Here is a 17,813-nt window from a genome sequence, read left to right on the forward strand (position 1 = left end):
AATATTTATTATATCAAATGGTAATATGTTGGCACTTTTATATAACGCTTTAAGAGCTGTTACTGTGATCTCTCGTTCTCTTCAAGGCTCACCCATGCACCACATACAATTTTGTGAACTTGAGCTGAGTATAATGAATTCAATCATAAGCGTCACAACAGTGTAGCACAATCTAGTTTTCGTCTAAGGTTTAGAGATGTCAACTTTTCAGTAAGTCGTTGGATAGAGAGCTTCGGAAATAGATTCTGCCTATTGTACAGTTCTAAAGTATTTTGCCCGATTGGCATTGTTAACACTTACTCACTGTGTGACACAAAATCAAGGATTATCAGCTAAACCTGACCCCTTCCTCACCTGATGTCCTTACTATATGGACACATTTAGATGAGTTGCCAGATGGTAATATCCAAAATATCCTGATTTCAATTGCAGGCTTTACCATTGCTTTAACTGAAATCAGCTCATTTGGCACATGTCAATAATTTAACCTGGGGCCCTCTTTGATTATATGGCTCGCTCACTCACTTGGATAAATTTGCTGATCCATGGGAGGAGTCGTCCTGTCACCCCAGCTGAAATCAATAAATTCAGTGCAGAACAGGATTCAACTCGGGAATTTCTTGGTCTACAAGACTAAGTTTCATTTGATAGAATCAAGAAAGTATCACAGAATGACATTTACTAAGCTTGTGCCAGTGCTGGATCCATAACTCTAATGACTTAGTCTCATCTATTTCGCTATTTTGACCTAGTACCCCATTTACCTTCCCTAGTTTATGTAAATGATAATTATTTTTAAATAAAGCAGAGGAGTTCTCCTCAGTGTCCAGTCCAATATTTTGGTTTCAATCAGCATCATAGAAGCAGATTAGATGATTATTATCCCATTACTCTTTGTGGGTCCTTGCCCATATTAATACAATGCACTACTGTATTTCAATCATAGTGAATGCAAAAATATGGGTGGGATCCCCCCCCGCCGCACCATGATTTTTGGTGGCAGAACCAGCTTGTTATTGGCTGCCAGGGGGATTTTTGGTCCTGCCAATATCTATGATGTTTTCTGGGCTTGTCTGTCCCGCTACCAGGGCGGCGCGGTAGCACAGTGGTTAGCACTGCTGCTTCCCAGCTCCAGGGTCCTGAGTTTGATTCCCGGCTCAGGTCACTGTCTGTGTGGAGTTTGCACATTCTCCTTGTGCCTGTGTGGGTTTCCTCCCACAGTCCAAAGATGTGCAGGTTAGGTTGATAGGCCGTGCTAAAAAAATTGCCCCTTAGTGTCCTGGGATGTATAGGTTAGAGGGATTAGTGGGTATAATATGTAGGGATATGGGCCTGGGTAGGATTGTGTTTGGTGCAGACTCAATGGGCCGAAGGGCCTCTTTCTGTACTATAGGGTTCTATGAATCTAGCCTGCCGCAGGGATTGCCTTTATGGGACTGAAAATCTTGTTTGCGAAAAGGACCCGGAAAATCCTGCCCTTTGTTTCTATAGAGTTTTACCCGCCTAAGATTCTAATATTAAACATCGCCGGGATGGTGACAGTACTTTTCAGTAATTAAATAAATTAATCATTGGTTAAAAATGAAACATTAACTATGTAAGTTGCTTAATTTCAAATGACTGCTTGTTTTAAATTTCCCACCTCTATTCTATCTCTGGGATACTGGCAAACTTGACCTATATTATTCAAATGGTTATTGTGTGTGTAGGTAGGAAGTATGGACTTTGTAACTAAATTCATTCTGTTATCCACTAGCATGAAGTTTCCAGCATGGGTCGCTGGACAGGAACCTTGAGATATATTCACTGCCCTCATGGGGCATGAAGTTAGATTATAGTCTGCCCTGCAGTCCTGACTGACAGCAGCTAATGCAAATGGAGTAGACTTGGAATCTAGAGCCTTCTGAACACAGTGGATTACTGCTGCTCTGCAAAGCAGAAGGGTATGCAGTGGCATTCACTACATTCCTGGTACAGAATCTTGCCCTCCCCCTCCAGGAATACTTATTAGGAAATTGCAGGTATAGCCCCTCACTTTCTATCAATTAAGATTAAATTATGGGCAAATACATATGATTTCATGATCATAGAATCCCTACAGTGCAGAAAGAGGCCATTGGGCCATCCAGGTTTGCACCAACAACTATTGCACCTGGGCCCTATCACTGTAATTCCACATGTACACCCTGCTAATTTCCTGACACTAAGGGGCAATTTAGCATGATCAATTGACCTAACCCCCACATCTTTGGATTGTGGGAGGAAACCAGAGCACTTGAAGGAAACCCACGCTGACATGAGGAAAATGTGCAAACTCCACACAGACGGCCACCTGAGGCCAGAATTGAACTTGGGTCCCTGAAGCTGTGATATATTCTTCTGGCATTTATAAATAGTACCCACTGGAGAAGCAATGAAGCCAGAGTGTTTTCAGATAGCATTTAAGTGGAAAGTAACAGTCTCATCAACAAGAAATTTAGTCCCTATAGAAGTGATTTCTGGAGAAGTGTTAAAATTTCAAGTTTGAAACTTGACCCCAGTACTCATTGAACACGCATAACAGAGATAATTGAGTTTGCAGATGACTTGCTTGCTCTTGAGAAATGGGTCAGTTATTTATAGATGCTCATGAGGCTGTGTGCCACAAATTTGAACAGATTTTTAGTTTTAATTGCTGGGTGCTACATTATTGGGGCTTGGAAGCTCGAGTGGCTGGAGGGAAGTAAGAAAAATCTGATCCAACAGGTAAGCATCTTCCTAGCAATGGTAGTAGGCCAGGAAGAGGCTCCCCGCAGCCCCCCAACTAAACCTGCTTTCCTCTCCACACTTGGTCTCCTCTGCCATGGCCCACCACGTGATCTGAAGCCTTAATGTACAAAGCTTTCAATGAACAAATATTTTATTATATATTTTCAGTACAGTAACTGACTTCATATGTAAGTATGTGAAAGACTGTATGCCAAAGAAGCAAATCTTTATGTTTCCCAACTGGAAACCATGGATAAACAGGGATATCAATTGCTTGTTGAAGTCCGGATCTGAGGTGTTCAAGTCAAGCAATCCAGACCTATAAAAGAAATAAGTCTCACGACACCAGGTTAAAGTCCAACCAGTTTATTTGATAGCAAACCCACAAGCTTTTGGAAGTGCTGTTCCTTCGTCAGTGTGTGGAAAGTTCTGATCAGAGAACCTTCCACACACCTGATGAAGAAACAGCATTTCCGAAAGCTTGTGGGTTTACTATCAAATAAATTGGTTGGACTTTAACCTGGTGTTGTGAGACTTCTTACTGTGTTTACCCCAGTCCAATGCTGGAATCTCCACATCATGACTATACGAGAAATCCAGACACGATCTTTGGAGATCAAAGATGCCAAAAGACAGTCCCGGACCAATCTAGAGTCCCAGGCTAGCCACATGGACTCTCACCGACTATGGCAAGGTCTGCAAGATGTAATAGGCTACAAGATGAAGGCGTGTAGAATTGGCACCAATGCACCCCACCCCGATGAGCTCAACACATTCTATGCTCATTTTGAATAAGAGGTCAACCACAGCTCAGCCTTCAACACCATTATTCCTAAAAACTTATCTCCAAACTCCATGGCCAGGGGCTCAGCTTGTCTCCTCTTTCTGTGACTAGATCCTAAATTTCCTAACCCACAGACCACAATGAGTAAGGATAGGCAGCAACACCTCCTCCATGATCACCCACAAGACCAATGCCCCACAAGGCTGTGTCCTCAGTCCCCTACTATACTCTATATACACCTATGACTGTGTGCCCAAATTCCTTTCCAACTTGATTTTTAAGTTGCTGATGATACCACTGTAGTGGGTTGGATCTTAAACAATGATGAGTACAGGAATGAGATAGAAAATCTGGAGAACTGGTGCGACAACAATTTGCAAGTAAGAAAATATTTTTTTAAAACTCAGTATATCCAACAATTAAAGTTAATTCTGGGCTTCTTTGTTTTTTGAGCAGCATGGGGTTCCGAGATGAAGCGGCTGGCTATTTCCACAAAGCTGTTAAACTCAATCCTGACTTTGCAGATGCAAGGGAAAATTTTTATCGTGTTGCCAACTGGTTAGTGGAACGGTGGCATTTTTTAATGCTGAATGACAAGAAGAGGAATGTTGCCTATCAGAGAGCAATCCAGAAAGCAGTGCAGTCTGGTTGCACATCTGTTCTGGATATTGGAACAGGAACTGGCATTCTCAGGTCTGTACAATTTTCCTGCACGTGATTTTTCTGATTACAGTGTCATTTATACAGGAAATACATTTGTTAATGCAGCAAATGTGTATCTATATATGCATATTATAAAGATGGGATTTGGAGTGCAAAGCTCCAAATGGGAGAAATGAAAAGTTGATATCAGCAGTTGAAAGGAGAGGGAGAAGGTGGGCCAGAAAGGACTAAGGTAGAGATTAGAAGCTTAGTTTTGGAGAAACTGCCAAAATCGGTACACAAATGAACATATTCCTGCACGTGGAAGAGAATTATGAAAGAATCCGGAGTTGAAGTTGTATCAATTGTATCAATGCAATCCCAGTAGGGTCCGTTAATGTTTAGAGAAATTTGAACACCAGTGACTAACTGAAAGAAATTACACAAGATTTCATTTTTTAAACCAAAACAAACATCTGTTAATTTTAAAAAATACAATAAGCATAGGTGTTGTATTCAAAAGGACCAACAAATGCAATCGACTCGCCTTGCCTGCAAATCTTTTCCTGCTCTAAATGTGTGTCCACCTGTGCCAGCTTCTACTTGAAGCTTCCTCACTTCTCACACCCTCTGCTCCATTAAAACCTTGGAAGGTCAAGGGGAGCAGAACTTTATCACAAGATGCAAAAAGATAACTGCTCCCTAAGGTTACAGTCTTCACACTGGAACATAAGTCAATGAAGTTATTGTGGGCCATCTTTCTACTTCTTGCATTCACTGACAGGGCCAGGAGTGCACAAGCAGCACGTCACTTCTTGCATTTATATGTAACCTCAGCCAGTGTCCTTGGCTCATCATTTATGGGAAGACCAGTAGATGCTGCACGTTCTACCACATTGCAATGTCTTGAGCAGATTATCATGACACGCATATTATTATGCCATAAAGAGTGTCTTTCTAAACATTGTTGTCTAAACAAGTGAAATGTCCCTCAGTAGCTTCCACTCAGTAATAGCTACCAGCCATGAAGCTTGACAATGCAAAGTGCCCTCTGAAGGAGGACAACCCAACAAATACATAGAATGCACAAAATATCAAGTGAGCAAAATATAATGGGATATAATAAATATATATAAAAACACGTGCACAACTTTGTAGTAACTGAACACCTGTGCCACCATTGTGCCTTCGAGAGATCTTAATTGTTCTCCTATGTTCACTACACCTTGGTATGACCCTGACAGAAGCTAATGAAAAAACAGGTTGTTAAGAGCAGTGCTCTGTTGCTTGTGATGACCGTCGCATATGTCGTTATGGGTCCAAGGCCATGAAGGCTCTTGCCAATTGTGGGGTCTGCTGCATGAGTGCAGGTGTGTTCTTCTCGATCTTGTCTACATGACCCTCTGGTGTCACTTACAGAGGAGATGAAGAGTACTGGCTCACCCTGTACCTGGTTATCCTCAGGGTGGCTGACTAGCGCTGCTTCTCCATCTTGGTGTGCATTGTCACCTCCCTGTATCCCTGAGGAAGGTCCGGGTGCCTTGTTCTTTAGCCTAGCCACTGCTGTGCTAAGCCTATGATCAGAAAGACAGAATGCAGGTCCTCATGTACATGGCTCATTTGATAGACCTGGCTGTCCAAAGCAGTCGCCATCTCTCCATGGAAGAAAGAACTCTGCACTCACGTGCCGGAGCCATGGTAGAAGTTAAGCATGGATGAACTCTTCTAACATCTACTCAATGTTCCACATAGTCTTGAGCACCTCTGCCAGATTTTCCTCACCTGCTCTTCATCTCCAGCGGGTTTATTGTGGAAGAAATCCAGGCCCCCCATCAGCCTGGAGTTCAGCATGGATCTTCTCCCCAACTACCTTCTCACTCTCGGTTACCTCAGCTGACACAGCCTCCCTCAGCTCCTGGGACATATCTGTGAAGTGATCACCAGCATCTATTTCTATACACAATCTCCAAAACCTGTATAAGTATAACTGTACTGGTGGAAGATGACGGAGGAGCAGGTGATGGTGCATCTTCTGGGTGTTCTTGGTTTTCATCAAAGGCAGAGTCATCAATTTCCACTGAGTTTGACGTTTCTTGTCTATGGCAATAACTTGCAGTGAAGAACACCAAGAAAAGCATCAAGCAAAAGCTCAGTCTATCAGGAAACCACATTTGTCTCTGTATTGTGCTGATGTCTTTTTATTAGTTTAGACTCATTCTTACTCTGGCTAGTTAAATCTAGACACCTAACTCCCTTGGCCTCATGCATCCCTCAATCTCGTCACACTTCCCCAATCGCCTTATTGTGCACAGTTATCACGCAGAATAGCCCCTTTTGCCATGTGTTACTGACGATGAGTACGCTTCCCAGTTGCAGAGATCCTTTGCTTGCTACCCTCATCGTTTGATGCAATGCCATATTGCCATTGATCATGCCTGACCAGAGGAAATTGTTCTTTTTTTTGCAGCACTGCACTAAGTTCAGGCTGCGCCCCATGGCTGCGTAGAGTCATAGAGGTTTATAACATGGAAACTTGTCCATGCCACCCTTTTTTTTTTAACCCCTATTGCCCACATTTGCCCCATATCCCTCTATACCCGTCTTATCCACGTAACTGTCTAAATGCTTTTTAAAAGACAAAATTGTACCCGCCTCTACTACTACTTCTTGTTTCAGACACTCTGTATGAAAAAATTGCCTCTCTGGACCCTTTTGTATCTCTCCCCTCTCACCTTAAACCTATGCCATCTGGGTTTAGACTCCTCTACCTTTGGAAAAAGATATTGATTATCTAGCTGGTCTATGCCCCTCATTTTTTTTTATAGGCTGCTATAAGATCACCCCTCAGCCTTTTACACTCCAGAGGAAAAAGTCCCAGTGTATCCAGCTTCTCCTTATAACTCAAACCATCAAGTCCCGGTAGCATCCTAGTAAATCTCTTCTGCACTCTTTCTAGTTTAATAATATCCTTTCTATAATAAGGTGACCAGAACTATACACAATATTCCAAGTGTGGCCTTATCAATGTCTTGTACAACTTCAACAAGAAGTCCCATCTCCTGTATTCAATGTTCTGACCAATGAAACCAAACACGCTGAATGCCTTCTTCACCCAATCTGTCCATCTGTAACTCCACTTTCAAGGAGCTATGAACCTGTACCCCTCAATCTCTTTGTTCTGTAACTCTCCCTTACTATTAACTGAGTAAGTCCTGCCCTGGTTCAATCAACCAAAATGCATCACCTCATGTGAATTAAACTCTATCTGCCATTTGTCAGCCCACTGGCATAATTGATCAACATCCCATTGCAATCTGATATAACCTTCTTCACTGTTTAATATGTCACCAATCTTGATGACATCTGCAACTTACTAACAATGCCTCCTATATTCTCATCCAAATCATGAATGTGAATAACAAATAACAATGGACCCAGCACCGATGCCAGAGGCACACCGCTGGTCACAGGTCTCCAGTTTGAAAAACAATCTTCTGTCAGCAAGCTAATTTTGTATCCATTTACCTACCTCACCTTGGATCCTGTGAGATTTAACCTTGTGCAACAACCTACCATGCTGTACCTTGCCAAAGGCCTTGCTAAAATCCATGCAGACAACATCAACTGCATTGCCCTCATCTACCTACTTGGTTACCCCTTCAAAAAACTCAATCAAATTTGTGAGAATGATTTTCCACTCACAAAGCCATGTTGACTGTTTCTAATCAGTTCTTGCATCTCTAAATGCCTGCAGATCCTGTCTCTCAAAATACCTTCCAACAGCCTACCAACCACAGATGTGAGGCTCACCAGCTCACTTCCTTTGTTCTCTCTGTCCAGCTCGCGTTGATTAAGCTAAGCTTAATTTTGGACATGTACAAAGCTCTTGTAGGTGTAAGGCAATGGTCATTGAACATTGGCCTGTATGACTTAACTAATTATTGGATAAACTTGCAGATCTATCAAGGAAGTATTTAAGTTCATGGCAGCGCAGCAGGCCAGGAGACACAGCGAGGTTTGCCGATTGTGAGTGTCCCAAGTGCTTTTTAGCGCAATCAGCTCCATGTCAGAAATCGACACAGAGCTGATTATTTCCATTTGCATATAATTAGCAGGCCCAGGATGGTATTCATTGGGCCTGCTAATGTCTTCTCTCCACAAGCACACGCGCATACACATATACATGCCAGTGGGGTTTACGCCTGCTCCCCACTAATGTGGAACAGACATCCTGACCTCATCGATGGGAACAAAGGCCATTGAGGCCCCCCCACTCCCCAGAGATTGTGGGGGCAAAGTGGGGGTGCCTGGCCTGGCATCCTGGTACTGGCAGTAAAACGTCTGACAACACCAGGTTTAAGTCCAACCGATTTATTTGATAGTAAACTCACTAGCTTTCGAGGTTACCCCCTTGGTCAGGTAAATGGAGAGTTCTGGCCTCAGACAGAGAATATAAAGCACAGACAGTTTACAGATTACTGATGAGAATGCAAATCTTTACACCTAACCTGCTGTTCAAGTCCTAAAGTGGCTGACAGTGTGAGTGGAAGGAGCACTGATCACAGGTTAAAGAGATGTGTATTGTCTCCAGACAGTACAGTAAGTGAGGTTTTGCAAACCCAGGCAAGTCACGGGGGTTACAGATAGTGCGACATGAGCCCAAGATCCCTGTTGAGACCGTCCTCATGTGTGTGGAACTTGGCCATCAGTCTCAGCAGACTGATCTGTGTCTGTAACCCTCGTGACTTGTCTGGGTTTGCAAAACCTCACTTACTGTACTGTCTGCAGACAATACACATCTCTTTAACCTGTGATCAGTGCTCCTTCCACTCACATTGTTGGCCACTTTAAGACTTGAATAGGAGGTTAGGTGCAAAGATTTGCATTCTAATCAGTAATCTGTAAACTGTCTGCTTTATATGCTCTGTCTGAGGCCAGAACTCTCCATTTACCTGACCAAGGGGGTAACCTCGAAAGCTAGTGAGTGTACTATCAAATAAATCGGTTGGACTTAAACCTGGTGTTGTCAGACTTTTTACTGTGTTTACCCCAGTCCAACGCCGGCATATCCACATCATCCTGGTACTGCCCAAGAGGCAAACTGACATTGCTCACTGGGCAGCAGGCAGTGCCAGTGGACATGTCCTGATGGGGCAGGCCACATTGGGGGTAGGGCCTATTGGGAGCAATCAGTGGGGGAGGGCAAGGGGAGACCCACTGCCACTTTGTCCTCCTCCCCCCTTTCTCCCAATGCTACAAGTGCAATCAGGCCTGGTCATTGGGAAAGGCAGGGTAGATTGGGGCTGGCCGGGGGCTGAGCACCCAGCTATTGAGGGGATGACGATGTTGGGAAGGACAACATTCAAGAGGGTTGTAGGGCTGGCCAGCGATCGGGAGGCCGGCAGTGGGGGCCAGTGTGCATGCACCGATCTTTGCATGACAGATGTCCTCATGCAGTGGCCCGCTCAGCGCTATGCTGCTGGCCTCTCGGGCAGGAATAGGCTCTGCCCCCCACTCTTCAGTGTGAATCATGCTGAGGCATTCTGCATTGTGCAAAAAGTCAGAAATTTGCCCTGATAAGTACGCCCAAAAATCAGGTGGAAAATACTCCTGTCTTCCCTTCCATTGGGTACTTAGTTTTTTTTGGGAGAATCATGGTCTATGTCTTTTAATAAATCATTAATGAGCATCAATATTCCCTCTAAACAACCCAAAATTCCCAGTACAGGCTGTGCACAAACCAACTCCTTTACATTGCTCTGTGTGCATGGCAGCAGAAATAAATTAAAAGCATTGCACTTAAACAAAACACCTATACCCTCCAAAAAAAAACTCAAGGCAACTTTGAGGATCATTAAAATTATTTTTCTTTTTATTTTAACAACAAGCTCTTTTTTGTCCGAGTACTGGATTTTTGTTTCCTGATTTGAAGGAAGCTCCCTAAATTTTCTCTGCCCATTTCCATAATCAAAAATCAGAACCAGAGATGTGGTGGATGGCTTCAGTGACATCAGTATGCACAATATGTGTCATGGTAACTTCACACGTGCAATGTGGAATCATCTCTCGGTCTAATTCTTTGCACAGAAAGCGAAACAGAGAGTATCAATGATATTTTTCAGGTTATGTAATAAATTAACTTAAGTCCTCCAACTTGACAAAATTAGGAGAATGAGGGTACAACTACAGCCGTCGTATCAGGACAGAATCTAAAGATTATTTGGACCTTTTTTAATTGGTCAGTAAAACGTTGTTCCCAAGAAATTTACACAAGGTGATACTTGTTTACCAATATTGTCTTGAGAGAGTCAATTATAGCATGAGGAAATAGACACACCATTTTTCTGAATGCAGTCCAATCAGGATTAGAGTCCTGAACCCCTTATGTAGCTACTACAGCAGAGCTCCCACTTTTTATATGTGCACCTTAGACACCTGGTAAGTGTTAATGTAAACTTACTTGAAACTAATAAATAAATAAATTTTAATGGTAATGTTATGGGGAAGTAACAATGAACTTGGGATGCTTTAGTTCTTTGTTCATATATCATTTTATGAGGTTAAATAATGCAAAAAAAATTACTATTGTTGATTTTCCTTAAATTTATCTAGATTTTTGAATTCGTATTTATAACTCAGTTTGGAATTAGGAAAGAAAGTGGGCTTTTAAATCAGCAGATGTAAGAATGATGCTTAGTAATTCACCACTTGAGACTGGTTGATAGAATACACAAGTACTTGACTAAAAATAAATTTGTTTCTTGGATAGTGTTAACTCTTGTAGTGTTCCAGTGAACAGTCTTGTTCAGCCTTCTATAGTGGGCAGGGAATGGTGCCTATGATAGGGATTGAGGACGCTGAGCAGAATTCCCCTAGCTGGGACCATGTCCCGTGGTGAGGTGGGACTCAGGAATGTTTCCTGTTGCGCAGACCAGTAGGAAACCATGCAGCATCTTTCAGCCCTGAATGGCCACAAGCCTCCACCGCCCTCCACCATTGCAATGGTGTTCTGAGGTCCAGGGTTGCTGGAAGCCTCCATCCCAAACTCCAGAGACAGCCACTGGCATTGTTCAGCTGAGTTCAAATTCTGCACGTAAATTGTTCCAGACATGTTCTGGACCAGCATGTTTTCCCACCGGTGTCCTGGAGAATCGGGCAGGGAGGACCCTGGTTGGACCTTCATCTGCATTCCATTAGTATGTTTCACACTGGCCCCCAGCAGGTTTCCTGATCCACCATGGTAGGCACCAATAAAAGATCCTGTGGGAAAAGTAATGCCGGCATAAACTGATTTTAGATCTCCTGCCAGTGGGGTCATGGGAGAATTTTGCCCAATCGTTGGAATTTAATGCCCTACCCTATGGCAAGTTTGATGGCTGGGGGAATTTAATTAGATGGGATGGCAGGTGGCGATCCCATCATCTTTGTGTCTCTGCCCTGATTAGTTTATTTAATCATAAGTAAGCTTACGTTAACACTGCAGTTAAGTTACTATGAAAATCCCCTAGTTGCCATACTCTGGCACCTGTTTGGGTACACTGAGAGAGAATTTAGCATGGACAAAGCACCTAACCAGCATGTCTTTTGGATTAACTCTGTGGTGGGAAGGGTTATGGATGGCATTCCAATTCTACCGCAAGTTGAGGCCCTTAAGTAGGCAATTAATACTTTTCAGGAAAGTACCTTGTAGAGTTCAGCTGTTTCCTCAGTGTAATCTGTGTCTTAATATCCACAAGAAATAATTTCTGGGATCTTAACTGCCAGGCTCAAGGTTGGAAGTGAAGAAAAATATGAAAGCACAAAATTTATTCAGTTCTACAGTTTCATCATCTGATTAGACTAAAGATAAAATAAATAGGATTGTTAGCCATATTCGTCCTTCCTTACCTTTTAAAATCTAATTTTTTTTTTTGTTTTCTACCATTCAGTATGTTTGCAAAAGCAGCTGGAGCTTCTCGTGTGTATGCCTGTGAGCTGTCCAAGACTATGTATGAACTTGCCTGTGAAGTGGTAGCTTCCAATCAAATGGCAGGAGAGATCAAGATTCTGCACATGAAATCATTAGACATGGAAGTACCTAAAGATCTCTCCAGCAGGTACGTTCTGTCACAGCCTAACAAAAATAGTTATAGGCTAGCTATGTATTTTCTTTTAAAACTCTGCTTCCAATTCTCTTATAAATTCAGGCTATAGCAAAAATCAGTAAAGGAGAAATTTATTTTGGCTATGCTTGCTAGTCTTTCAGTAAAACACTAAATGTATAACCTTAGTTTCTGGGCTTTGTTGAATGGTTTGTTCACATTTACATTTGGCAAAAGGTTTCTACCCCAGAATTGGCAATCGGTCCTTTAACCACAAGAAATACTTTGAATTTTCAATATGCACTTTTCTATTTCATCTTATAACTTTATAAAATGTTAGAACATAGAACATTACAGCGCAGTACTGGCCCTTCGGCCCTCAATGTTGCGCCAACCAATGGAACCAATCTAATGACCCTCTAACCTAAACTATTCCAATGTTATCCATATGCCTATCCACTGACCATTTGAACGCCCTTAAAGTTGGCGAGTCCACAACTGCTGCAGCAGGGCATTCCACACCCTTACTACCCTCTGAGTAAAGAACCTACCTCTGACATCCATCCTATAATTACCACCCCTCAATTTAAAGCTATGTCCCCTCGTGTTAGCCGTCAACATCCGAGGAAAAAGGCTCTCACTGTCCACCCTATCTAACCCTCTGATCATCTTGATCTTGTATGTCTCAATTAGGTCACCTCTTAACCTTCTCTCTAATGAAAACAACCTCAAGTCCCTCAGCCTTTCCTCATAAGACCTTCCCACCATACCAGGCAACATCCTGGTGAACCTCCTCTGCACCCTTTCCAATGCTTCCACATTTTTCATATAATGCGGCGACCAGAACTGTACGCAATACTCCAAGTGTGGCCACACCAGAGCTCTGAAATTCAATCCCTCTATTAATAAAAGCTAACACACCGCATGCCTTCTTAACAACCTTATCAACCTGGGTGCCAACTTTCAGGGATCTATGCACATGTACAGAGTCCTTCCATTAGCCCTATATTCTATAATCCTGTTACTCTTTCCAAAGTGAATCACCTCACACTTTTCCGCATTAAACTCCATTTGCCACCTCTCAGCCCAGCTCTGCAGTTTATCTATGTCCCTCAGCAAACTGTAACATCCATCCTCACTGTCTACAACTCCTCCGACTTTAGTTTCATCCGCAAATTTATTGACCCATCCTTCTACACCGTCATCTAGGTCATTTATAAAAATGACAAACAGCAGTGGCCCCGAAACATATCCCTGCGGTACACCACTAGTAACTGAACTCCAGGTTGAATATTTCCCATCAACCACCACCCTCTGTCTTCTATCAGCTAGCCAATTCCTGATCCAAACTGCTAAATCACCCTCAATCCCATGCGTCCGTATTTTCTGCAGTAGCTTGCCATGTGGAACCTTATCAAACACTTTGCTAAAATCCATATACACCACATCAACTGCTTTACCCTTATCCACCTAAACAACTAAATCTTTATAACAAAGGTGAGTCAGAGAAATTTAGAGAAGCACAGATAACGACAACTCTTATATTGTACTTTTAACACAATAAAACAGATCATAAGTTAGGAGCAGTGCAGTAGTATAATGGGTAAGGTTGCTATTGTGTTCTCTGTAACCTGAGTTAATGGATCTTGGAATATTAAATTGACTTTCTATCATGTTTAACATTTTGGGCCTGTTGTCAATGCAGGTAAAATATTGAAGATTGCTTACAACAGAAAAATCATTCTCCTGTTCATTATGAATTTCATACTGATTTTATGGGAAATTTTGTTGCATCTTGAATCATGGCACAGTGGTTAGCACTGCTGCGTCACAGCGCCAGGGACTCAGGTTCAAATCCCGGTTGAGTGACTGTCTGTGTAGAATTTGCCCATTCTCCCTGTGTCTAAATGGGTTTCCTCCCACAGTCCAAAAATGTGCGGGTTAGGTTGATTGGTCATGCTAAATTGCCCCTTAGTGCCAGAGAGATTAGCAGGGTAAATATGTGGGGTTAAGGGGATGGGGCCTGGGTGAGATTGTTATTGATGTAAACTTGATGGGTCAATGGCCTCTTCTTGCACTGTAGGGATTCTATAAAATTGGCAATATCAGTCATATTTTCCCAGTAGACTAAATTATTGGACATGCTTATTCATAGATTGAATTATTGATAAATGCACATTGCATTCATGAGATATTGAACAGTCTAAGTAGCATTAGATGTTTTAATAATTATTAAGGAGTTATTCAAAAAAAATTAAAATACACTTTGAAATCTTACGGAACTTGCAATGGTGTACATCACAAAAAGAAACACATACTTCCATTTCTCAGCAAAACAAAACATAAGTGCAGTGCAATTACTAAAGCATAAGCTTTTACAAGATTTAATTCAACACACACACGTACACATAAATAGGCACACACACACACACACACACACACACACACACACACACACACACGCGTATCTTGGCGCTGAGACTTTGATTCCCGGCTTGGGTCACTGTCTGTGTACGGTTTGCACATTTTCCCCGTGTCTGCGTGGGTTTCCTCTGGGTGCTCCGGTTTCCCCTCATATTCAGGAAGACTTGCTGGTTAGGTGCATTGACCCGAATAGGTGTTGAACTATGGCGACTCGGGGAATTTCACAGTAACGTCATTGTGGTGTTAATGTAAGCCTTACTTGTGACTAATAAATAAATAAACTTTATATAAACTTTTTGTTCCCTGACTCTACCCATCCTTTGCCGGTGATATAACAAGGGGAGGGAACCTCATTTAAAACCATTATAAATTTACATATGCTTTAAGAGCTTCCTGCCATATATTCCCCAGACATAAAGAATTCCCCCTTGTCAATGTGACATCACGTTGGCAATGTTTGCAACAGGTATTTGAAACTGTGGGGACCCCACAGGGAAACCCTCCAAAGGCGCAAAGTATAGCCCCCGGGAAGGGAGAGGTATATGCCCTGGCACTGCTCCCGACATACTTTAATCAGACCCCACCCCACCAACATGACAGCAAAAGCCATGCTCCCAAATTTTTGTACAGGGTGTGCCAGAAAATCTGAAGCGAAAACTCAGCTGTACAGCTGGAGAACTGCAGGCTGACTTTCTCATCTCAACATTCACACTGCATAGTGTAAAATTTTGCCTGATTTGTAAGATATGCTTGCTGGGTTTGTGCAACAAACACTTGGTTTGCAAACAAAACCTTGTTCAAAGCATCTTTAACTTAATTTTTTTTATGATAAGAAGCAGGTACTTGCGTGTGGTTGAAGATTTTCTGGAGATATAGCATGGCAAAATACTTAGTTTTTTTCGAGAAATATTTTGCCAATAAATCAGAGACCCCATCACTGAATTAAAATGTTGATGCATAATTGAATAGGCCAGCAGCTCTCTTAGACAGGATCCTTAGCCAATTACCACTCCACTGGGCATTAAATAATTGCAGCACAGCCAGTGTTGGTGGGGATGCGTTGTCTCATAGAGTCATAGAGGTTTACAGCATGGAAACAGGCCCTTCAGCCCAACTTGTCCATGCGACTCTTTTTTTTAACCCCTAAGCTAGTCCCAATTGCCCGCGTTTAGCCCATGCCCCTTTATTCCCATTTTACCCATGTAACTGTCTAAACGCTTTTTAAAAGACAAGATTGCACCTGCCTCTACTACTACCTCTGGCAGTTTGTTCCAGACACTCACCATCCTCTGTGTGAAAAAATTGCCTCACTGGACCCTTTTATATCTCTCCCCTCTCATCTTAAACCTATGCCCTCTAGTTTTAGAGTTCCCTACCTTTGGGAAAAGATGTTGACTATTTGCCTCATCTGTGTCCCTCATTATTTTATAGACCTCTTTAAGATCACCCCTAAGCCTGCTGCATTCCAGAGAAAAGTCCCAGTCTATCCAACCTCTCCTTATAACTCAAACTGTCAAATCCCAGTAGCATCCTAGTAAATCTTTTCGGCACTCTTTCTAGTTTAATAATATCCTTTCTACAATAGGGTGATCAGAACAGTTCACAGTGTTCCAAGTGTGGCCTTATCAACGTCTTGTACAACTTCAACAAGATATCCCAAATCCTGTATTCAGTGTTCTGACCGCTGAAACCAAGCATGCCGAATGTCTTCTTCACCACGCTATCCGCCTGTGACTCCACTTTCAAAGAGCTATGAACCTGTACCACTAAATCTCTTTGTTCCATAACTTTTTCCAACACTCTACCATTAACTGAGTAAGTCCTGCCCTAGATCGATCTACTAAAATACATCACTTCTCATTTATCTAAATTAAACTCCATTTGGCATTTGTGAGCCCATTGGCCCAATTGATCAAGATCCTGTTGTAATCCTAGATAACCTTCTTCACTGTCTACCATGCCACCAATCTTGTTGTCATCTGCAAACTTACTAACCATGTCTACTAAATTCTCATCCAAATCATTAATATAAATGACAAATAACAATGGACCCAGCACCGATGTCAGAGGCAGTCTGCTGGTCACAGACCTCCAATTTGAAAAATAATCCTCTACAGCCACCCCCTGGCTTCAGTCATTAAGTCCATTTTGTATATATTTGGCTACTTTACCCTAGATCCTGTGAGATTTAACCTTTTGCAACAACCTACCATGTGGTACGTTGTCAAAGGCCTTGCTTAAGTCCATGTAGACAACATCAACTGGATTGCCCTCATCTACCTTCTTGGTTACCCTTTCAAAAAACTCTGTCAAATTTGTGAGACATGACTTTCCACTCACAAAGCATTGCTGAGTGTCCCCAATCAGTTCTTGTGTTTCTTGAGAGTCTGTTCCAAAGAGTACGTTGACTCTGGGTAGCGAGCTTTTACTTGAAATTTCATCCTCCTCGGTAGGACCAGCCAGTTTGGCAGCCATTGTCATTTTAAGTCTTTTCCATTGAAATGGTAAAAGTAGTCAATCAGCATTTGGCAAGATCATTAGCATTTTAAATAACTCTCCAGTGATAAGTTCAGAAGAGAAGGGATAGGACCTATAAAAGGTGAAGGGGGAAAGGTCTGTGTGGAACCAGAAGAAATGGCAGAGGTGCTTAATGAGTACTTTGCCTCAGTATTCATGGTGGAAGCTGATCTGGGAGATTTTGCTACGGATTTGCAGCAGATGGAAAAGATTGAGTTTGTGGATATTAAGGTGGAGGATGTGTTAGAACTTTTGAATTCTATCAAGATAGATAAGTCGCCGGGACCAGATGGGATGTACCCCAGGATACTGTGGGAGGCGAGGGAAGTGATTGCAGAGCCCCTGGCGATGATCTTTGCATCGCCAATGGAGACGGGAGAGGTTCCGGAAGATTGGAGGATTGCGGATGTAGTCCCTGTTTTCAAGAAAGGGAACAGAGATAGCCCGGGAAATTACCGACCGGTGAGTCTGACCTCAGTGGTTGGTAAGCTGATGGAGAGGCTTCTGAGGGACAAGATTTATGAGCATTTGGAGAGGTTTGACATGATCAGGAATAGTCAGCATGGATTTGTCAAGGGCAGGTCGTGCCTTACGAGCCTGGTTGAGTTCTTCGATAA

General features: G+C 42.5%; 1 protein-coding gene across 1 annotated transcript in view; it reads left to right on the forward strand.

Moving 5' to 3' along the window:
• prmt9 (protein arginine methyltransferase 9) overlaps positions 1-17,813 on the forward strand; it is an 85,226-nt gene that overhangs the window by 30,900 nt on the left and 36,513 nt on the right. The window contains exons 3-4 of the mRNA XM_080193111.1: positions 3,989-4,225; positions 12,103-12,270. Of these exons, the coding sequence (XP_080049237.1) occupies positions 3,989-4,225; positions 12,103-12,270 (405 nt within the window). The remainder of the gene's footprint in view (positions 1-3,988; positions 4,226-12,102; positions 12,271-17,813) is intronic.

The sequence above is a fragment of the Carcharhinus amblyrhynchos genome, chromosome 1, assembly GCF_965287045.1.
Source record: "Carcharhinus amblyrhynchos chromosome 1, sCarAmb.v2.hapA, whole genome shotgun sequence".
Classification (NCBI taxonomy): domain Eukaryota; kingdom Metazoa; phylum Chordata; class Chondrichthyes; order Carcharhiniformes; family Carcharhinidae; genus Carcharhinus; species Carcharhinus amblyrhynchos.